The following is a 23,795-nucleotide window of genomic DNA, read 5'->3' on the forward strand; positions in this document are numbered from 1 at the left end:
GGCTTCACATATTTTGGAACTCTGTTATTAAATTCTTAGCATTGATTATGGCAATGTGTCCAGTTAGAGGCCTGTTGATATGTTCTCTATCTAAAAGGAAAAGAGGGACTAAAGAAGGACCTTGGTAGTGGAATTGGAAAACAGGCAACAAATGCAAAAGACGTTGTGGAGGACCAGCCCAAGGTGAGGAAGAGAGAGGACTCACAGGAGATTCGAAGGTCTCAGTGGTTTTGCCATTGTGAGAAAGAGGAAAGTCAGGAAGTAGTTGATCTGGTGGGAGAAAAAGAGGGTATGCATTTTTACCTAATTCTTAAAATAAAAAATGTAAGAAAAAAAGTATTATGAAGGCCCAAACTTCTGTCAGAAGAGATATTTTAATCTTTTGTCTGGTGTGTGAAAAATATTGTAATAGTACTGCCTGGTGGATTTGGACATAATGAACACTTTAATCCGCTACCAAGCAAATGCTGTTAAAGTTGAGGACTTATAAATAATTACTAGAAATATAAGCAACATGCTCTTGGTAAAAAGAGTTTTGATTACTTCTGCTGAGGTCCCTGTGGGGACATTTTTGCAAGGCATGTCACTTTATTTGGATCTTAAAAACAAAGCAAGATTTCCATAAGGAAAAGACTTGCAGAGATTTTCTGCAGAATTTATCTGCATAGTGATTTAAACATTTTTGTTTTACAGTGGTACACGCAGAGAAGGTGAAAGGCAGCAGGGAAACTAGTGATAGTGAATATTTCTGACACATCAAAGTTAATTGTTAATACAAATTTGTATGTGATTCTCTACCATCTTAGAAACTTATCTATTAAGTATAACAAAGTTAATCTGTCTATAAGTGAAATATGACAGATAAACTTTCTATTTGCTAGAATTAATGCCATCTCAGTTAATATTTTTTAGTGTGATTTAATGTCATAGTAAGTGACATCTGCCAGGTTAACTGAGGCCCTGGGACAAGGAGTTTCCACCACTGAGTGCTGCTATATTCATAGATCCAAGTTGTCATATACTTTTGGGGTGTTCTGGGCCTATAAGTCTAGAAATTTGGAATTTGGAAATTCCTGTAGGGGAGGAAAATTTATTAAGGGGTTAATGTCAGGAACCTCTTAGAAGTTTAGTAATTATTCACTGAGAAATTCTTCAGTTATAAGGGGTAACAAAGACAAGGGTAAAGAGCTGTAAACTTCAGCTGGGAGGATTTAGGTATAATATAAGAATACATTGAAACTATCAGGTTTACTAAAACCTAAAATTTATGTGGAAATTGCCAGGAATTTTTCAAATGTTTTCAGAAGGAGAGACATTTCTACAGTGTAGTTGTATTCTTGCTGTACAAAATGCTAGCGAATATGAACAAATATAGAAGGCAATTTTCTTATTTTTTCCTGAAACTGAAATAGTGACTCTTTTTTAAACAAGTGACTGATCTTGCTTTCCAGGAACTGGGTGGTTGTGGTTTTGGCTATTATGTGTACATGGCTTTCCTTCTGGAATAATTAGAAATTGACATGGCCTGAAATTCCTTTACCTTACAGATGAAATTTGATTTACTTAGTATTTCCAGTTTGGGGTAGGTGCTATACTCTTTTGGCTTTGTTTTATTAGGTGGGATCTTCACCAATTCCTCACTGCCCCCATGCTGTAAGTACAACATATAGAAAATAGTCATTCCCAGCGGCGTGTACTGTACCAAGGCTTCCTGAATCTGTCCCTTGCTGTCGTGTGTCATTTGTTAGAATGCACATCTAAGGGTGAAATAAAACCATTGTCAAAGTGTCTTTGTTAGGGAGTTATCTTTTCTGAGTAGTTATAAAAGGGAAAGTTCTACAGGTAAGAGGATGTAGAAAAAAGAAAATGGTCTTCCAGCTCTTCAGAAAATAATGTCTTTGCAGCAGAGAACTAATGCCTATATTATTTTTGGTTAACACCTGTGTCTTAGCCAAAAAGTAGGCAGTGAAAGAAATATGCATCATTTCTGTCTGTCTGTCTGTCTGTCTATCTATCTATCTATCTATCTATCTATCTATCTATCTATCCAGATATAGATATGAATCTGTGTGTGTGTGTGTGTGTGTGTGTGTGTGTGTATACATTTTACTAGTTTTAAGTTTCACCCTAGTAATGGCTGTGGGTGTGGCCTGTCCTGGCCCAAAGATACTTTATTTCTTGCCTTAATGGATTTTTGACAGGCACACAATTGAGAAATGTGTTTTGTTGTATGTATCACCTAGCATAGAGTTTCTATGAAGGCAGTGATTTTTTAATGTTTTGCTGAATGCCGTATCTCCAGTGCCTAGAAAGAGCCTGGTGCACAGTAGACATGTGAAATATTTGTTGCACAACTGAATGAATGAGGGAAGTAATGAAAGAACACTAAAGGAGCACAGTTAATAGGGGAGCCCTAATATTAATATTTAGTGAAAAAAAAATCACTGTTCCAAAAGAAAGCGTAGTTTTTCCCCAAAGTTTAGATTTAGAAAGACAGAGATGATATCTTGCCATTGGCCCAAATTTATTTATTTTTCCCTGTTTTGAAATTTATTGGATACTTATTAAACTCTGTATAACCAAAATAAAAATCAGCAACTATTTGGCAGAAGTTGATTAAGTAATTTAATTAGAGTGGTTTACATATTGTTTATGACACTCTGGAATTAGGTAACAGTATTTGTCTTTTCTAGTATTTCAGTTATGTATTACATTTTATGGTAGCAATATTTAAATAATTTATATTTTATTCATTTTGTGACAGTATCCTCCAAGAGCTTCCTGATTCATTTAGGGACATAATAACATTGTTAGTATTAATTCTAGCCCCATTGTATACTATGATTTAACTCCCTAGTATAACGTGAAAAAAATTCAAAATACCTAAATATCAAAAAAAAGAATATTAAAACTTTGTGTGTGTCTAAAATAGTCTCAGTCTTTAAGAGTAGAATGACTATAACTTTTAGAGTATGATTCTGTATGTACTACTAGTCATAGAAAAGCTTGAGCCTGATTATATATGTTGAGTGGAAGGGGCTGTTGATGGGAGAGGTTGAACAGGTGGAAGTTTAGCTGGTATAGCAGGATCCCGGAAGATAATGTGTGGATGAGGTCAAAAGTAAACGTAGAGAAGTGAATCTTGGAAAGAACAAGGGCAAAAGAGTTAGGGATTTCTTCTTTTAAGATATTTTTAGTGTTTTGAATATGCTAGTATGTTTGGCAGATTCACTTATCACAATAATTTTTGTAGTGGTTTTCTTATTTTGACGGTTAGCTTCTTAGAATCTGTAATTGGGTCTAATCTTTGCCTTATATAAGCTCAAAGAAAGGATGAACATATACATAGTCTAGAAGTATGCAGTAGAGGAAAGATACATTATCTCCCTATCCCTTGTATATGCTCAAAGAAAGGATGAGTATTTGCAGAAAAGGAGAGAAGGGATGAGAAGTAGCCACTGGATTTGCAATGTAAAACTTTGGCATGACCTGCGTTGGTAGAAGTCTTAGGAGTGGCTTAAGCCAGATTGCCAAATCTATATTTTTGGCAACCTGCTTCCAAAGCATAAAGCTTATCATATGATGGATATCCAAAGCATTAGAGCCACCTTAGTGGCGAATCTGGCACACTGTACACTGATTATTCTGGCCATATACATGGCTGTGAGCATAAAGAGATGCAGTAGGCTCCCCTTATGTGTGGGGACTTAGGCACCCTAGTGGATGCCTGAAGCTGCAGGTAGTACCAATCCCTATATGCACTGTTTTTTCCTATACATACATACCTATGATAAAGCTTAATTTATAAATTAGAAACAATAAAACATTAATAATAATTAATAAAATAGAACAATTATAACAAGGTGTCTGTACTTACCTTTTTTCGGACTGCAGTTGACAGGCAGTGATTGAAACCAGATTGAAACTGTTATGACTTAGATTTTTTCTATCTAAAACTAGGGGGGAGACTACTGTATGACTTAGATTTTTTTCTATCTAAAAATCTGATTTTAATCTAATGTGATAGATTTTGGATCTGTCAATAGTGTTCTCAACTTTTTAATGGTTTATTCCTTTGGTTTCATCATTCCCAGTGTTCTGAGAAACTTTTCAGCTGATTTTTCTGCTTTTCTCTGCTCATCCTTCGAATTTCTATGCTACTTCTACAGTTGGTTGTCAATTGCTGTTAAGAGAGGATAATTTCTTATAATTTATTTGTGGGACAGAAATAATGGAGGGACTCTCGAACTGTAGATACCTTTTCTAACATGTAGTTTAGACTTAAGATTTCATACTTTATGTTGTGCTTATACATTATTTATATATTGGTTTATTTTTCTAGTCACCCAGTCACTCATTCGTCTATCACTTATTCTGCAAATCATTTCACACAGTTTTTCAGATTTGTCTTATCGAAGAAAGAATTTAGAATCATGATACTCATAGAAGTGTCCTTTAGTCCCAAAACAGGAAGAAGCAAATTTTTTCTATTCCATATTGGAGTGTAATATTTAAACATTCTGAAGTAACTTAGGGGATGATTTCTAAATGTAATACCATTTATTTATTTGGACTCTGGTTAATTTTTTAAAATTGAATTTATCATTGGATTGATTGATTGAGATGGGGTCTCGCTCTGTCACCCAGGCTGGAGTGCAGTGGCGCCATCTTGGCTCACTGCAGCCTTGACCTTTCAGGCTCAAGCAGTCCTCCCACCTCAGACTCCTGAGTAGCTGGGATTACAGGTGCATGCCACCATGCCTGGCTAATGTTTTTATTTTTTAATTTTTATATAGAGATGAGGTCTTTCTGTGTTACCCAGGCTGGTCTCAAACTCCTGGCCTTAAATAATCCTAGACCTTGTTTTCCTGAGTTACTGGGATGACAGGCGTGAATCAGTGCACCTGGCCGTAGCATCTTATTTTTAAATTGTGACTAGCTTGTTCAGAAGTTCAATGGTGTAGATCATTAGAGATAATTAAAATAACAATTATTTTAATTGATAAATTGAGAACATTATTAAAACTCATCCATTATTTAACATGAAGTTACCCCTTCTTTATTTTCTTGTTGCTTTCTTTATAATTTTTTTTCTTTTTTCTTCTTTTTTCAGACAGAGTCTTGCTCTGTCGCCCAGGCTGGAGTGTGGTGGCATGATCTTGGCTCACTGCAACCTCCGCCTCCTGGGTTCAAGCAATTCTCCTGCCTCAGCCTCCCGAGTAGCTGGGACTACAGATGTACACCACCACGCCTGGCTAATTTTTGTATTATTAGAAGAGAAGGAGTTTCACCATACTGGCCAGGCTGGTCTCGAATGCCTGACCTCGTGATCCACCCACCTCGGCCTCCCAAAGCACTGGGATTACAGGCATGAGCCACTGCACCCAGCCTGTAATTGTTTTTAACAACCAATTGAGAAAGAATAGTTTTTAGAAAATTATGCCTGCTATTAGAGTCAAATCATAATTTTTTAAGAAATATGTTTTATTCTTAGTTTCTTTTGCTTATAGATGTTTCATTACAGTAATTTTGTTTCTCATATGTTTTCTGTTATGAATTGAAATCCAGCCTAGGTCAACAGGGATTGAAATTAAACTACATTGGCTAAATATTCCTAGGACCAGAATTAAATTAACGATATGCCTAGGGATGCTGATACACAGATCTGTGCAGATGTCAACTGTGATTGAATGCGAAATCAACATTCATGTCTTTAGTCAGTAAATGGGCAGTGGAAACTTATGATTCATTATTCTTTAGTTAACTGTAAATATCTCTGAGCCCTCCCTTTTTCACCTCTTGTGTAAGGGGCCTAAAATTTATAACGCTTCTATTGGATGAACTTAATTTTAAAGATAAAGATTTTCAATATTTCCAGTAATGTATTCAGTTGGCAACAGACCATTATTGATTGAGTGGGGAGTTTAAATATTTAAAGTTTATATTTTTCCTCTTCCAAAATATTGAGGGTAGAGACTGTGTGTGTGTGTGTGTGTGTGTGTGTGTGTGTATTCTGAAATATATTCTGGAAAATTCAGAAATGTTAAATATATTATGTGAATTCTTAGATTTTCTTGTTTCTTCATCGTATAGATTATTTGTGTAGCAAAGCTGTTCTTCCTTAAACTTGAATCATGAGCACATTTAGGGAGATGAGTAAGGCAAAGCTCCTTGTGCTAAAATAGATTTGATTTGAGCTTTCAGGTTACTAAGTAGCTTTCATTAAATTCAAAGCGTATCTCTGCTGTGTGTTTTTTTTTTAAACCTTATATTAGAGCTACCTTAAAACAAATGCAGATGGAAACTCTGTACATTTTGACTATTTGTTGTTACAAATACGGATTTCTGCGGGGGGCATTTCTGCTTTGATGGTGTGTTGTAATGAGTACTATCTGTCTTTTCTATAATGTTGCATACAAAATTATAGTAATGCCTGCCTACTCCCTCCCTCCTCTGCCAAAAGACGTCCACAACCTAACAGGGTTGGATACAGGGTTGAATCTGTGAATATGTTAACTTACATGGCAAAAGGGATTTTATAGCTGGAAAAAATTAAGGTTCTAGAGACGAGATTATCCTGTATTATCTGGGGCACAATATAATCACATGGTCCTTAAAAGTGAAAGAGGGAAGCAGAGTAGGATTCAATATGAGAAAGACTCAACTGAAGATTGCTTATTGAAGATGGAAGAGGGGGACCATGAACCAAGGGATATGAGCAGCCTCTAGATCCTGGAAAAGACAAGGAAATAGATTCTTCCACAGAGCCTCCAGAAAGGAAGGTAGCCTTGCTAACACTTGATTTAGCCCAGTAAGACGTATTGAACTTCTAATGTACAGAACTGTAACATAATAAATTTGCATCATTTTAAGGCACTAAGTTTGTGGGAATTTGTTACAGCATCTGTGAAAAACTAATATACCAATAAAATAATGAAATTAGAGATCTGCAGTAGGTTCTCTGCTACTGGATTTCCTGTATATCAAGAAATTTTCCAGCCTGCTTGACCCTCTTTGGAAATGTGCACCCATTTTTGGACATTTATCAGAAAATTAGGAATATTCATAAATTACTTTTACTGTATTAACCTTGAAATATATTGAGATAGTTCTTGAAATGTGTGAAATGTGGTATTTTCAAAATGAGTATGATTTCCTTATGCCTATGTATATGTATTTGATATTCTTTCTTCAAATATACTATGAAAATTCAAAGAAGTTACATGGATTATGAGTGAACCCGAAATGGAGACAGTCATTATTGGCTTAGGCTGTTGTAAGGCCCTTGATATTATGTAGTCATATTTTCAAATTTTATCCTTTTATTTTGACTTGTACTATAGTGTTAAAATCTGTACTATGGTGTTAAAATGGACATAGATGGAAATCTGAAAATAAAATCACAGGAAAAAAAATAAGAAACAGAGAAATAGTGTCCTAGGCACCAAGAAGAAGTTGTTTTGGTTTATCACTTTATTTAGCTCTCAGTTTTCTGACATCTGGGAGGGATACCTGTTAGGTCACATCGTTCTTATTATCTTAAATGGAGCACAGAAACTGCTTGGGAGAAGCAAACTTATTTTGAAAACTAAATTCAAGTGGAATGTATTCTGTAAGCAATGTAATGAATAGTATTTTCAGTTACTGTTTTTCTTCTTTTTTTTTCAAGATGGGGTCTTGCTGTGTCACCAGGCTGGAGTGCAGTGGTGCGATCTCAGCTCACTGCAACTTCTGCCTCCTGGGTTCAAGCGATTCTCTTGCCTCAGCCTCCCAAGTAGTTGGGATTACAGGTGTGCACCACCACGCCCAGTTAAGTTTTGTATTTTTAGTAGAGATGGGGTTTTACCATGTTGGCCAGGATGGTCTCGATCTCTTGACCTCATGATCTGCCCGCCTCGGCCTCCCAAAGTGCTGGGATTACAGGCATGAGCCACCGTGCATAGCCCTCAGTTATTATTTTAAACAGTAATAACATCTAACATTTATTGCTATGTGCCAGACACTGTTTAAGTGCTTTAAGTAATTTATAATTTTATTTAATTCCTAGGTAGGTACTATCATCCAGTTTAAAAAAAAAAAGTCAGGGTGTCATTTCTTAGCGATAATGCAAAGTAACTAGGGACATATTATGGCTTTTGTGGACCCCAAAGACTTTCGCTTTCGTGGGCCCCTTCCTCCCTTAAAAAATTAAACTTTTGATTATGTTAGTATGAAGACACAAATAACGCAGGCTAGTTTTACTATTCTGTATTCATTATTATATTCTTTTTTCCTGTTTTAAAATACATTAAAACGTTTTCATGTTGGCCATCGACACTGTGTCTACTAGAGTAGTTGGACTTTGTAACAGTGTAGCTTATGCTCTAAGAGTATATGGAGGATCTAACTTCACAGATTATGGGTGAGGGAGATGTTGAAGTCAGGATTTCCTTAGAAAGTGATGCCTGATCTTAGCCATGTAAGGGGTGATGAGCATAGTCATTCCAGCAGAGGGAACAGCATTTATGAAGCGTTGAAGTGGGAAAGAACTTGGCTGAAACATGAAATAAGGGAACTAAAGTGCAAACAAAAAGGTTGTTACTGCACTTAGTAAATTTAATAAAATTATCTATGTCCTCTAATAGACTGAATTTTCAGATGCCTAGTGTACCTTTAGTAAGTTCTAAACTTCAATTTATGATTGAATTTTAAGTATTTGAAGTTTTATTATTCTTTGTTATTGATTACACTGGAGTCCAGAATAGTTTACATACTAGATGTAGTTGCTGAAAATAAACATATGCATGTCATGAAATATAAAATGGAAATATTTAAAAATACAAGACATCAACATATTCTATGTAAAACTTACATATGCCTTATAGCCATGAAATTTCCATTTGAATCTTCAGGGAATTTTTAAAACATTAATTAATTTGAAAGTTTTCCTGTAAGCATTTAAAATCTCTCTTATATTTATGATTTGAAAAAAAAGATTACATTCTCCCATTTCCTTGTCCACTACAACTGGTGACTTTATAAAGTTTTTCTTAGCTGTTTGTCATGTATTCATTCCTCTCTTTCTATTTAGACCACCTGTATTAGTCTGGGTTCTCCAGAAACAGTAGCAATAGGGTGTGTTTCTATGTGTGTACACAGACACACAAATATATATATATATTTACACAAACACACACACACATATGACCCATGTGGTTATGAAGACTGAGAAGTCCCAAGATCTGTGGTCAGCAAGCCAGAGACCCAAGAGCACCTATGGTATAGTTCCAGTCTTAGTCCGGTGCTATAAGAACCAAGACAGGTGATGGTGTAAGTTCCAGTGTGAGTTCAAGCTTAAGGCAAGAGAGAATTGATATCCTAGTTTGAAGATGTTCATGCAGAGGGAGAGTGATTTTTGCTCAGTGCTTTTGCTCTATTGGGACCTTCAGTGGATTAGATGAGGCCCACTCATATTGTGGAGGCAATATGCTTTTTTTCGGTCCACTGATTCAAATGTTAATCTCATTTAGAAACACCCTCACAGACGTACTCCAAATAATATTTAACCAAATATCTGGGCACCCTGTGGCCCAGTCAAGTTGACATATAAAATTAACCTTTATAGCACCTTTGTCTTATTTAGCTCTTTATTGCTTCATACTTACAAGGATTACAGAAGCATCTTACTTGCATGATCTTCTGAACCTGTAGTCTGTGTCTTCTGCTGGACTTGTCCTCACCTATATGCCTGCTAAAGTCCAACACAGATTATTTTTCCAAGCAGGAACACTCTGGTGGGTGTTTCAAGGTCACACTGTGCCCTGGGCTCCAGCTGTTTGTTTCTGCATTCATTAATCTGCTGTTTAATAAAGCATTTGGTAAGAGTGACATCTTACAGAAATAACCTCAAATACTTGCAAATTAATACAAAAAAGTAAATCACCGATTTTGGTTTTGTGTTTTTTGTAATAAATTACTTACAACACACCCACAGTTGACCTCTGCCTAACAGGTTTTATTGGAGAAACCACACACACACATACACGCGCACACACACACACACACACACACACACACACACACACACCTGCTTAATCAGTTCTGCCAGATGAATCTTCATTAAACACTGCTTTGATCCCATGACTCTCCAGCTTAGAAACCTCAGTGGTTTTCCCACTGCTAAACAAATAAAGTTCAATTTTGTTACAAAAGTCCTACCATTTTATTCCTCTTCTCTTTCTATGTAAACTCTAGCCCTTTTTATCATGTTTGCTAGTGCAATTTTTTTGTTTTACCACTCCATTGGAGTTAAAACTTTCAGGTAGGATTCCATGACATTCGCCACTTATTGCTGTTTCCTCTGGTTATCTGCATATATATTATTTAATACTAGGTTTTAATCTCTTGTTTCCTCATTGCATCTGGTACCATGTTTTGTATTTAACAGAAAGTAAACATAGGTAATGGATGTTTGTGTGTGGGGGCAGGTGGATAGATGGGTGGATGGATAAATGGATGGCACAGATTTCCCTCCTGCCTCTTTTTTTCCATTTATTATGGTATCTTCAACAGAAGCTACACTCACCTATAATTTCTAACTAGATACTTAGTTCTGTTCTGTCAATGAAAAATAAAACAGATATCCTTATTGATTTATTCTTATTTCTGCTTCCTCAAAACACAAGAGCAAATATGAAGAATTGAGTAACTCCAAATTATCACCAAACTAGTCTGATAATTTTTTTTATTAACTTAGCTGTCTTCAGTGTATTTTTTGAAACTAATATATTTGGCAACAAAAGAATCTTTTCCCTTTTTATCTGTCCAGTGTAAAGCCCTTGAAGTTTTCCCTCATAGTATTTACAGAGATTTTGATGTGCATGCTCTCCTTCCTAGATCAGATAAACAGTTCCGTCACATCAACCATGAGAAATTATAGATTTGCTTTTTTTTCCCCTATTGAGACTATTGACCCTGTTGTCCCTATATTTAAAAGTAATTTTTTAGTTACGTCACATTTTGACAAGGTCGCTACCCACAGTCCTGTACAAGTGACATTAGATCTTAATGTTCAACTACTTACTCTCATTCCTTGAGATGACCATTAGGGAAATGAAGGAACTTAGTATTTCTTGACGGTTTGGTAATGTGCAGGTTTTAAATGTATTATCTTATGTAACTCTTAAACTTGTGAGATTATTAATCCCATTTAACAGTTGAGGCAGCTTAGGCTGGGAGGGAAGTGGGGGCAGGTTATTTCTCCAGGATTGACAGGCAGTTACAGATGGGAACAGACTTTATGAAGCTCGATTTTGTGTTTGCACTACTATATAGCATATCAAAATAAACCAGCAATACTCTGTCAACCTCAGTGAGCCTTCTAAATTGAAACCAACCTGGCTTTCCTCACTTTGTTGGGACCACTTCCCTGAACTTTTAAAGAGATCAAATTTTTTTGTTAAGAATGTTTGAAAGAAAATGGAATTGTCAAAATTTCAAAGTCTTTAGGCTGTCTTAATGACGATACCATTAGAAATGCTTATCCAGAAACAATAGTTTTACTGTTAAACATTAACTTCTTTGTTGCGATAGCTGTAATATTTCTAAAATTTTCTTTCACATCATTTTAGTATGTGATAACCTATAATTTTTTGAATAGCTCACAGGAACATCAAGTCTCAAGGCCCAATTAATGAATTTAATTCTAATATTATTGTATACAACCTTTCTGTCCCATAAAGAGGAAACTAAGATCAAACCTTTCCTTTCTTGTGCCTCCACCATGAAAGTGATAACTGCTTTCTGATCAGTCACTCAAGACCACACCTTTCTATTGTTTTTGAAATTCATAGTGATTAATGGACACTATAGTTTTCAAAAGCACAAATTAGTTTTTGTAGCGTCGTCTACATAAATTCCACAAAACCACTGTTTCCAAGTACTATTCCATCTGACTCACTTACACTTTTGTGGTCATGAAATATTTGTCTCTCTACAAAGCTTTCAAAGTTCACTGGGGCCAGAAGAGGTATACATATAATTTATGATCCACAGTTTCTTCCTCCTTTTCCCTGTTAAAACAGTCGTGTCTCCAGCTAGAAGTTTAGCTGGGTCTGTCAATGGTACAGGAGTTGCCCTTATGTTAAACATACCTCTTTACCCTCTTCCATTCTGAGTATAGAGGGACCCAATATAACTTAACTAAGAAGCACTTTCAGTCTTGAGAAAAGAGATATAAATTACAGTTGGGAAGATGTAGCTAAGGTGTAAGAATGCATACTTTGAAACTATGAGGTTAATAGACACTAAAATGTTTATGGCAGTTGGAAGGATTCCTTTCTTAAAAGATATTTAGAAGGGGAGACCTCTATATAGTATGATTTCGTTGCAATGAAATGCCAATGATTATGAACAAATACAGAAATTAATTTTCTTATTTTTTCTTAAGGTGCAATTGTAAGCTCATATTGAAATAAGAGACTGCTCTTATTTTCCAAGCCTGCTGTGACTATGGCTATTCAATGTGTACACTCCAAAGAGGTATATATCTAAGTAATACCATCTCTTATTGTTCCACATCAGTGAGGCCTCTGTTGGGTACTCGTTAATATTTCTATCTTTGTTCATGCTGAGTTTAGCTTGACAGTTCAAGGAAGAGAAAATGGCTGCAGTATGTACTATGTCTTCTGAGATATTCCCTAAACACACCAATCCTCATAAATATTTCACCAAATGTGTTTATCGTAATGGTGTTTGTTAAGGGAGGAAAGGAGAAGTAAATGTAATTTCAATTAAATACCTATCTTCAAACAAATATTCTTCATGCAAAATTTGGTGATACCTTCTCCTGCAAGAATGGCCATAATTAAAAAATCAAAAAGAAAATAGATGTTGGCACAGATGTGATGAAAAGAGAACACTTTTATACTGCTGGTGGGAATGTAAACTAGTACAACCACAATAAAAAACAATACAGATATTCCCAAAAGAACTAGAAGTAGATCTACCATTTGATCTAGCAGTCTCACTACGGGGCATCTACCCAGAGGGAATTTATGAAAATTATGAAATTATATGAAAAAGACTCTTGCACATGCATGTTTATAGCAGCACAATTTGCAATTGCAAAAATGTAGAACCAGCCCAAGTACCCACCAATCAATGAGTGGATAAGGCAAATGTGGTATATATATATGTATACCATAGAATACTTCTTAGCCGTAAAAAGCAATGAAATAGTGGCATTCACAGCAACCCCGGATGGTGTTGGAGACCATTATTCTAAGTGAAGTAACTCAGGAATGGAAAAGCAAACATCGTATGTTCTCACTTATAAGTGGATGCCAAACTGTGAGGACACAAAGGCATAAGAATAATACAGTGGACTTTGGGGACTTGGGGGAAAGCATGGGAGAGGGGTGAGGGATAAAAGACTAAACACTGGGTACACACACACACACACACACACACACACACACACACCAGCCCAGCCTGTGACTAGGGCAGAACTTGCTGTTCCCAGTGAAAGGGCAGCAAAAGGAGATTCTGATTGCCTCAGTGATGCATTTAACCAAAAGGGCTCAGCGTGAACTTACAGATTCTGTGACTCCGCGTTGGCAGCATGGAAGTGACAAAAAAAGCTGTTAAAAGAGGAAAAATATAGCTATTTAATATGTGGTTACATCTAGTTAGAAAATGCAACCTTGGTCTAGTATATTTATAATGTTCTACAATATTGATATCTGCATATATAGTTAATTACTTCTACAATTGATCACTTTTTTGGTCCTTCTCTTAATCCAGACAGAGACATAATCTATTAAGAGAGAATAAAAAAGTTTTGGCTGAAATACATTAACAATAAGAATCAACAAATAAGAATTTGGAATATCTTTCAACCTCTCAGGTTCAAATTCAATAAAAATGCTTTTTACACAGAGCCCATAGCAATGTATACTCTTTTCCTCCTCCTTTTGGAATTTTGTGGAGCAAACATTTAAAATGTACTTTTTTTTTTCTTTTTCAACTTTTAGGTTCAGGGTTTACATGTGCAGATTTGTTATATGACTAAACGGCGTGTCACTGGGGTTTAGTATACAAATGATTTCGTTACCACGGTAGTGAACATGGTATCCAATAGGTAGTTTTTCCATCCTCACCCCTCTCCCATCCTCCACCCTCAGGTAGGCCCCAGTGTCTACTGTTACCCATCTTTGTGTCCATGTGTACTCATGTTCAGGTCTCACTAATAAGTGGGAACATGTGATACTTGGTTTTGTGTTCCTGCATTAATTATCTTAGGATAATTTAGGATTACAGCCTCTAGCTGCATACATGTTGCTGCAAAGGACATGATTTCATTCCTTTTTATGGCTGCATAGTATTCCATGGTGTATACATATCACATTTTTTTTTATCCAGTCCACCACTGATGTGTATCTAGGTTGGTTGATTCCATGTCCACTATTGTAAATAGTGCTGCAGTGAACATACGTATGCATGTGTCTTTTGGTAGAATAATTTATATTCCTTTGGGTATGTACCCAGTAATGGGATTGCTGTGTTGGATGGTAGTTTTATTTTAAGTTTTTTTAGAAATTGCCTGCTTACCACAGTGGCTGAACTAATTGACATTGCCACCAGCAGTGTATAAGCATTCTCTTTTCTCTGCAACCATGCCAACATCTGTTATTTTTTATTTTTTAATAGACATTCTGACTGGTGTGTGATGGTATCTAACTGTGGTTTGATTTGCATTTCTTTAATGATTGGTGATGTTGAACATTTTTTCATATGCTTGTTGGCTGCATGTCTTCTTTTGAAAAGTATCTGTTCATGTCCTTTGCCCATTTTTAATGGGGTTGTTTATTTTTGCTTGTTGATTTAAGTTCCTTACAGATTGTGGATATTGGACCTTTGTTGGATGTATAATTTACAAATATTTTCTCTTATTCTGTAGGTTGTCTGTTTGTTGATAGTTTCTTTTGCTGTGCACAATGTGCTCTTTAGTTTAATTACGTCCAACTTGTCAATTTTTGTTTTCATTGCAATTGCTTTTGGAGACTTCCTCATGCAATCTCTGCCTTGGTTATTCGGGCTCTTTTTTGGTTTCATATTTTCTGGCAAAATATTGCATTAAGGTTTTGCCTCTCTACTTCTGTAACTCTCTCTGACTTCTGGAGTGAGGTGACATGGATATCTATGCTTCCCCTGAGGCTTCTACATGCAAAATTTTAAAATTTATTATTTTTTTTTACTTTATTGTAAATTGATCTTTATTTCATGTTAAAGTAAGATACTCTACTACTTCTTTATGATTCCCTTCTCTGCTAGGTAGAATTGTTACCTTATTTTTGTTTAAGTTCTGGTATAAGGTCGATGTTAGACAAGGGGTAACTGTTGTTTGGCCTCAGGAACATGTCTCTGTGTAAAGCAATCAGAACTCTTTCACAGTGGTGTTGTACTTGTCTTTCAGTTTCCATGCCTCCATAACCATGTCCAGGTGACTAATCATCTTATTTCTTTTCCACAGCTCTAATTCCACCCAAATATCTAGTTTATTTTTCATTAGCAATTTTTATGCAATCTTTTTTCAGATCAGTTTTCTACCAGGAGCACTTAGAAATGTCTGTTGTTGCTGCCACCTTTTAAAATTTCCAGTTCTCAAATATTTTGTTCACCTTCCAGCAACTCACTTCCAAAGTTTGTTTTGTAAAATATTAATAATTATGTACTTATTAAACTATATTCTCCGTCTTTTAACATTCTTTTTCCTTGAAATATCCACTTACTTGTATTATTAGCTAGGCAGAAGTATTAAATGAGATCTATGACTATATAATGCACATTTGGCTTGATGGCTTACATTTTTCTCCTTAAGTTCAGTTGATGCTGATTCAAGCACTTGTCTTGCACAGGCAACCCATAGGCAAGCCAAAAGCAACTTATTTTCAAACACTACCTGTTAGTGTCTTTGGGGTGTGTGATGCCATTGAACTCCATATATGAAAGAGGACACTCCTTGCTTTTAGGGAATTTAAAATGTTAATTCAGATAAAAGACAATTTACACAAAAATTTACATATAAAGCTATGAAAAGGAGTGTATGGGGTGGGTGCATATTTTTGAAAAGGGAGGGGTTGTTGATGGAGTAGCTCTAGTTGGTTCTACAGTTCTTTTCTTATGTAGGTTTGGTGCTTTCAAAGAAGCAACCCCTTAAGGGATCTTGCCTTCTGTCTTTTCATGACTATGAAATGCTATAAATACTCTGAGGGAATGTAAATTACAGGTTACGGGATCACTCATCAAGAAAAGATTTTCTTCGTGCTTTTTGTTAATAGGAATTTTCCCTATTAATACAAGGTTATGAACTCCTGAAGGCTTGGCTAAATCAGACACATCATGGCTGTCATGGTCATCAGAGATAGGAGATGTCTGTTGGTTTCTAAACCACAAGGGAAGGTAGCAAGTTCCTCTGTTTTGGGGGATTTGGATATTGGGAAGGAAAGTGTGAGACATATTCTGGTTGCCTACAAAAAGGATCTTATAGAGGTTACTTATTTGTTTTTATAGATAGTACCTTATACTACTTGTTCCTTTTCTTATTCAAGGTAAAGGAATGTAATAATTGAATGGTTAGAACATTTACTGGGGAAGATGTGGTTTTGGGATACAAAAGCATTTTCAGATCTCATTTGCTCAATTTGTGATTTCTGAAAGATCTACCAATGTAGCTGAAAAATACCAAAGTCTGATTATTCCATATAAATTAATTAATTAGAGTTAATGTTATTTAAGAGTTTGAGATCTTTTCTACTGCATAGTTTCTCCGGAGGGAGATTTTTCTTTCAGGATTTTAACTTTGTGAATTACAATCTTCTCTAATCAGCATGAACTTCCTCTTGTACCAAAATTCTAGCATATTATAATTCTTGGAGTCAGATAACTGTTCCTGCTTGGATCTTAAATTTTCATCAATTGTGGGTCATTCTTGTTGTGGATAATGTGAAATAGAGGGAACTTGTGTTCTAGAATAGTTAATAGAGGTAAAGGTGGAGTAAATTATCTGCATGAAAAAGCATTGGGGTCCTGGGCAGTGCCTCACCTCTGTAATCCCAGCACTGTGGGAGGCTGAGGCGGCCAGATCACTTGAGGTCAGGAGTTCGAGTCCAGCCTGGCCAACATGGTGAAACCCCGTCTCTACTAAAACTACAAAAATTAGCCAGGCGTCGTGGTGGGCACTTGTAATCCCAGCTACTTGGGAGGCTGAGGCACGAGAATCACTTCAACCTGGGAGGTGAAGGTTGCAGTGAGCTGAGATTGTTCCACTGCACTCCAGCCTGGGTGACAATAGTGAAACTCTGTCTCAAAAAAAAAAAAAAAAAAAAAAAAAATTGGGGAAACAAGAATGACAAAGAGTAAACCTAAATTCGAGAATTGAATTCCAGTTGCCAATAGAGGAAAAAAACTGAGAAATAAAACACCCTTGGTGTGTAGTAGGGGCAGATGGAGGTTTTCCTTGTTCTTTTCAAACACTGACATATATATAGTATGGTGTATATGTATGATATATGTATGATATATATATGTATGATATATATAGTAGGTGCCCAATAAATAGTTGTTTAGTTAAGTAATGAGTGAATGAACAAAGGAGCAAACAACAAGGGAAGGAGGCTAGAGTATACAGTCAGAAGTAGCATAGGAACTATCCTGAAAAAGAAAAAAACATTAAGCCTCTCATATATTTTTGTAATAGCAAGGTAAAACACGTTTATAAACATCTTAATGAAATTTCAAGAAGAGTCTCTGAGCTTACAGTTGAACACTAGACGGTGTATAGAAATCAGCAGTAAGTCCTACTGTCAACCCCAAATGTGTAAATTATTATTGGATATCTTTTTCTAGTATGTGTCTTTATTGTTAAGATAAACATAGAATAATCTAAGAGCTTTTCAGAGGTTAATTCCAGATTTTTACCTTTTCTTTTTCTATAGAGTCTTGAATTTCACAAATAAAATTTGGTCTTCTCTGTTTTGTTTGTTTTGGGAACCTGTCACCAGTGGTTAGGAGTGATGAAAAAGGAAGTAATTTACTTAAAACAATTCCAGATTGGCTGTTCTTATAATGTATCTATTTGGATAAATTATTAATTATTATTGTATTATTAAGTATTGAACTGATTGAGGGCTGAGCTGATCTTATTCAATGTCTTAAGTGTCTTTTATTCCATAACACACCACAAATGTTGGGTGGATAAGCAGATGGATGAATGAATTATTCTTCAGCATTCCAAATTTTAAAGTAGACTTTGGGTCCAGTAATACCAAATGAACAAAAGTGTTAGTAAATAGCAGCCCTCTTTAATTGTGAGCACATGGTTCCTGAGACTTAAAGGTCGTGAGGAAGCCAAATATTTGAAAGCAATAGCATACCACAGAACCAATCACAGTACCCAATCTCCATAAGGCATATCTGGTTTGTTATGGTACTCAATTATTAAATGAGGATAACAGTTTTAATCTTTTAACTGTTCTGTTTCTACAAGCTAACTTCAACCCCTCTGGATTCTGTTTTATGATGACAGATGATCGTGTTCCATTCTGCGTAAGTTACTATTTGCTAAAACTTCCCAGAACACTGTGTAAGGTTTCAGCAATAGCTTCCAGTTAGCTCTTCATCTGTTCTCAAGTGACCTGGCAATCTTGCCCTTCTCTGTGAAGTGGGCTTTGTATGGTCTCCCATTGCCTCAGCCAATTAAGACCTTAAAATTAGGCTTTGAGGAACCCTGCTCATGCTTCCAGGAACATAATAGCACCACTTTTCATTGAAGGAGATGAGAAGTGTTTAAGTTTGGCCAATGAACAAAGCAAGGATAAAAACAAGTGCTAAAATCATAATTAGCCCTGAATATTTTAATGCAAAAAGGGTATCACTTTTTGGACACTATTCTACCATTATGCTAGTTTTCCCTCTATAATTTATGGTTCAAAGTTTTCACTTCTTATAGAGCCAATTAAGTTTATGTAGTAAGACATTTTGAAAAGGGTACTACACTGTTATTTTTGAAGCAAATAACTTCACTACCCTAGATTTATGCATTGATTAAAACATTTTTGTTGTCTCCAGCCTGAATATGATTCTAGAATGTGAGTTCTTTAAAGGATCTTTCTCTGATTTGGGTGAAAGCGATGAGCAGGTTTGACAGTGAAGTATGACATGTTTATAGGTTTCATACATACTTAAAAGTTGTTGTTATCAAATAGTGATTACCTTAATGTCTATTGGTAGTAGTTTGGCTCATTTCACCTTTAAGGATTCTGGCATTTTTATATTAGGTGGGGACTGTCTTTTGCTCACTCTACCATTCTAGGTTGGCAATACTCTTAGTAATGTTTAAAAGATAAAGAGGGCCGGGCGCGGTGGCTCACGCCTGTAATCCCAGCACTTTGGGAGGCCGAGGTGGGCGGATCACCAGGTCAGGAGATCAAGACCATCCTGGCTAACACGGTGAAATCTCGTCTCTGCTAAAAATACAAAAAATTAGCCGGTCGTGGTGGCGGGCGCCTGTAGTCCCAGCTACTCAGGAGGCTGAGGCAGGAGAATGGCGTGAACCCAGGAGGCGGAGCTTGCAGTGAGCTGAGATCGCGCCAGTGCACTCCAGCCTGGGTGACAGAGCGAGACTCCGTCTCAAAGAAAAAAAAAAAAAGATAAAGAGTAACCTCTGCTGCCAGATGACAGAATGCTGTCCTCCTCCTTCTCCTGTTTGTTTTCTTCATCTCTGTTTGCTTGTCAATTGGGTATCAGATGAGAATGGCAAGATTGGTATTCCTGTTTCAGTGACAAAATTATTTGTAAAGGAAAACATTTAAAGAGAAGCTTATATATGAACATTCTGTTTTATAGCTGTTAAATGCTTCAGTAAACTTATTTTTTCTTTTCTCAGCTTGAAAATGGCAAAATATATTGATACATGCTACATTTATATATATTTTATATATACTTATATATGTGTGTCTGTAATATATAAATATGTATACGTATGTCATGTATACATATGTTAGTGTATATGTGTATGGATTTTACACACCAAAGAACAGAGATGATTTTGTGTAATCTTATGTTGATTACATTCTTAGAATGGGGTCTCACAGTATTTAGCCAGTCTCAGGAGTCACCTCAGTGTTCAGGAACGAGCATCGGAAAATACTTATGATATTTATGTTGTGTTCTACAGTGGTGATCCTGTTCACAGCATGGCATGTCACTGGGTGTTTCTCAGCAGTGACACTATGAATAATTTGAACTGAACATTCTTGATGGTTCAGGCCACCCCTCCACCCTGAAGGACATTTGGCTATCCTCATCTTCAAAGGATAAAATGGATATTAGTGTCTATGCTCTGAAACAAGAAGAATGCCCTCTTACATTTCTTTTAGAGAACTACTAAATGCCTTTCTCACAGCACCAAAAACATTTTAATGCATTTATTTGTTTTATTGTTTATATCCTTCCATAAAACTGTAAACTACATGACAGCAGTAGCCTTGTCTTAAATATATAGGTGTTCCATGACTAGCACAGTATGTCACCTGTAATCATTTAATTTAATTCATGTTTATTCATTAGACAAAATGTAATACTAACTTAAACACTTGCCTAATTGTTTATGCTTATCGCTTTCCTCAAACAATTATTAAGCAACGTTTTGAAATCATTTAACCAGAGATATCATATCATGAACTTCATCCACTTATTCATGAATCCACCTATTTATTTATTTATATCTTGACTTGTTCAATAACAGATTTATGCAGAGTTGATTTAATTTAAAATGTAAATCATTATGGAGCTGTGCTGTATAAAAGAAATAAGACAAACGGGAGCTACATATATAGTTTTAAATTTTCTGATAATAAAATATTATTAAAAAGGTAAAAATAAAGTGAAATTAATTTTAATCATATATGTATGTAACCCGTTATATCCTAAATATGATCACTTCAACATATAATCAATAAGAAATATTATTGACATTTTACATTTTGTTTTTCAACTGAGATGCCAAAATCTGGCATGTATTTTACCCTTAGAGCACACCTGAATTCCAACCAGCCACATTTCAAATATTTAATAGTCATATGTGGCTCATGGCTAACATATTGAACAGAATAGCCCTAGAGGATCATTTATACTGGCCATTTTTTGGTCTTATTCTTTTTATAAGAGAATCATCTGTAGTATGATTGCCAGGGTTGTTGAGATCTCTTTGGGAAGTTCAAGATGATGAATGTAACCCGAAGCTCATATACTCATATTAATCCTATTTGTGCAAAAATCTTTTATATGTAAAAATTATTTAAGGGATCTTACAATATAGACAATTTATAGCCATAATACCAATATGTAAGAAGGGAAATTAAAGATGTATAGAAATTATTTTCATAGATTCTTTGAATTCTTAAATTTTCTACATACCTTTTTTTTTTTTTTTTTTTTTTGAGACAGAGTCTCGCTGTTGCCCAGGCAGGAGTGCAATGGCGCGATCTCGGCTCACTGCAGGCTCTGCCCCCTGGGGTTCATGCCATTCTCCTGCCTCAGCCTCCCGAGTAGCCAGGACTACAGGCACCCACCACCTCGCCCAGCTAATTTTTTGTATTTTTATGGAGACGGGGTTTCACTGTGTTAGCCAGGATGGTCTCCATCTTCTGACCTCGTGATCCGCCCACCTTGGCCTCCCAAAGTGCTGGGATTACAGGCATGAGCCAAAGGTAGGGAATAACACGATTATGCACCTGGGTAACGATAAAGATAATGAGCAAATCAGAAAGATGAACAATTCAAGGACATTTATTTACCTTCATACTTAGGTTTTCTCTGTGTCGTATAGAGTATGGTAGAGAATTTGGATGGTTGTTGAATTTAGAGTTTATTCTTAAATTCATAGTTCAGATTTTTGGTTTAGAATATAGAGGCTAGTAAATATTCTGATCAAGTCAAGGTTATTTTCCATTCAGACTAGGTTGTCTGCATTGCTTAGATACTTTGTTTCCGCTGCCTAGACCAAGTTGTCTGGGTCTAGTTTTTTATTTTTCAAAACTTAGCACCTGCTGATGAATTTGGAAAAGCTTTTATTAGCTACATAGGAAGTAAATGAGAAGAGACCTAATATTTTCTGAGTACCTACCATACACCAAGCCTTGCATTACATAATTTCTCAGATAATCTTCCATTTGATGTAGATATTTTTATTCCTGCTTTATTAAGGGGGAAGTTTAACACTTACGGAGTTAAAGTAACAAGCCTTGGATCCATAGATAATGAAGAGATTCCTTTGTAGAATGTGGCTTGGCTGGGAATGCAGGGAATGACACAATATCTCCTTATCCACATTTGATCATGGCCCTTTCCTGTCATTCACCTCTCAGCAGCTTGCAGTATTCATTTTGTGACATTGAACTACTCTCCTTCAACCTTTCAATGGACCATGCACTTAGGGAAACATCCCAGTTTTTTACCATGATTTGTAATATCCCTTCTGCCCATTATCCAGCTTCACTCATTCTCCCCCTTCAACTTGAGTATTATGTTCTGACACATTTTATGCTGGCCTTATTTTTGTTTCTCTTATATGCTGAGGCGATTTCTGCCTCACAGGTGTCACACTAGTTTTTTTTGCCCCCATCTCATTTACCCTGTAACCCCCACCTCCCTATGCACATGGCTTTGGCCTCCTCCTTTAGGTCTCAGTTGAAATGTCACCTCCTCAGAGGGACCTTGCTCCATTACCCAATCTAAGTAGGTCCTTTTCTGTGTTTCTATCTTTGCAACCTATTAATTTACTTCACAGCACTATAATTGTATTTGCATATATACGCTCATGTATTTATTTATATGTTTTCCATCTTTCCCATTAGACTCTAAATTCTCTAAGGCCAGGGACCATATCTGTTACCCTTGCTGTGGTGGTGCAGTTACTATGTGTTGAAAACAAATACTTGTCTTTTAGTTCCTGGATTGCCATAATTTCATTCCAAATTGTTCTTCCTAGCTTCATTTTCTCACTTCTCTGTTTCATATGCTAATATTGGCAAATTGTAATAAATACTCACTGGGGTGACTTTTTAGTCCTATGTCCCCTCTTTCTTCTAATGAATTCTGTTTCCTTACCCACATGGATAGCTATAATCAGGCTTCATCTGGCCCAGTACTCATTTTACCACAGGGATTGTTTCGAGAGATGTGATCTAGTCTGGGCCTTTCCTAGTCCCTCCTTGATAAAAAATTTCAAACTCAAAATAGGAAAGATAATCTTTTTAAAGCTTTGGTCATGGCAGTGAAACTAATACAGGATAGGTGAGCCCTAAAATTGGGGCTTAGCCCAAGAGGGTTCTTAGCATCCCCTGGGAAATAATTCTAGGACTAGCTGAGCTGGAAGTGTTAGCAGTCTTTTATTAAATGGTACTGCTTGGGGTACAGGGCTGAGTTATAGGCATTGCACCCTGAGTCCAAAGAATGGGCTCTTGGCAACTGTATTTATACTCACTTAAAGGCACTTTCAATTACATGCAAATTAAGGGGCAGGTTATTTAGAACTTCCAAGGAAAGGGGCAGTAACTTCCGCATTGTTGCCACGGAAAGGGGTAGTAACTTCTGGGTCATGGCTATGGCATTTGTAAACTTTGTCGTTGCACTGGTGGGAGTGTCTTATGCCAATGAGCAATGAGGGCACCTAGGAATCACTTTCGTTGCCATCTGCCGGTTCCTGCTGATTGCCTCACTTTACCAAATCCTGATAGAGTAACAAGTCCAGAAAA

At 36.2% G+C, this 23,795-nt stretch overlaps 1 protein-coding gene across 13 annotated transcripts in view; it reads left to right on the forward strand.

Moving 5' to 3' along the window:
* CEP128 (centrosomal protein 128) overlaps nucleotides 1-23,795 on the forward strand; it is a 447,534-nt gene that overhangs the window by 204,027 nt on the left and 219,712 nt on the right. Inside the window, exon 21 of one of the 13 annotated variants that reach the window (XM_058429728.1) lies at nucleotides 5,114-5,329. The exons of the other annotated variants lie outside the window; for them this stretch is intronic. Coding sequence (XP_058285711.1) covers nucleotides 5,114-5,157 — 44 coding nt within the window. The 3' untranslated portion in view covers nucleotides 5,158-5,329. Of the gene's footprint in view, nucleotides 1-5,113; nucleotides 5,330-23,795 lie in introns of those variants that run through there. 13 annotated transcript variants of the gene reach the window in all.

This window comes from Hylobates moloch, unplaced genomic scaffold, assembly GCF_009828535.3.
Source record: "Hylobates moloch isolate HMO894 unplaced genomic scaffold, HMol_V3 SCAFFOLD_16, whole genome shotgun sequence".
NCBI lineage: Eukaryota > Metazoa > Chordata > Mammalia > Primates > Hylobatidae > Hylobates > Hylobates moloch.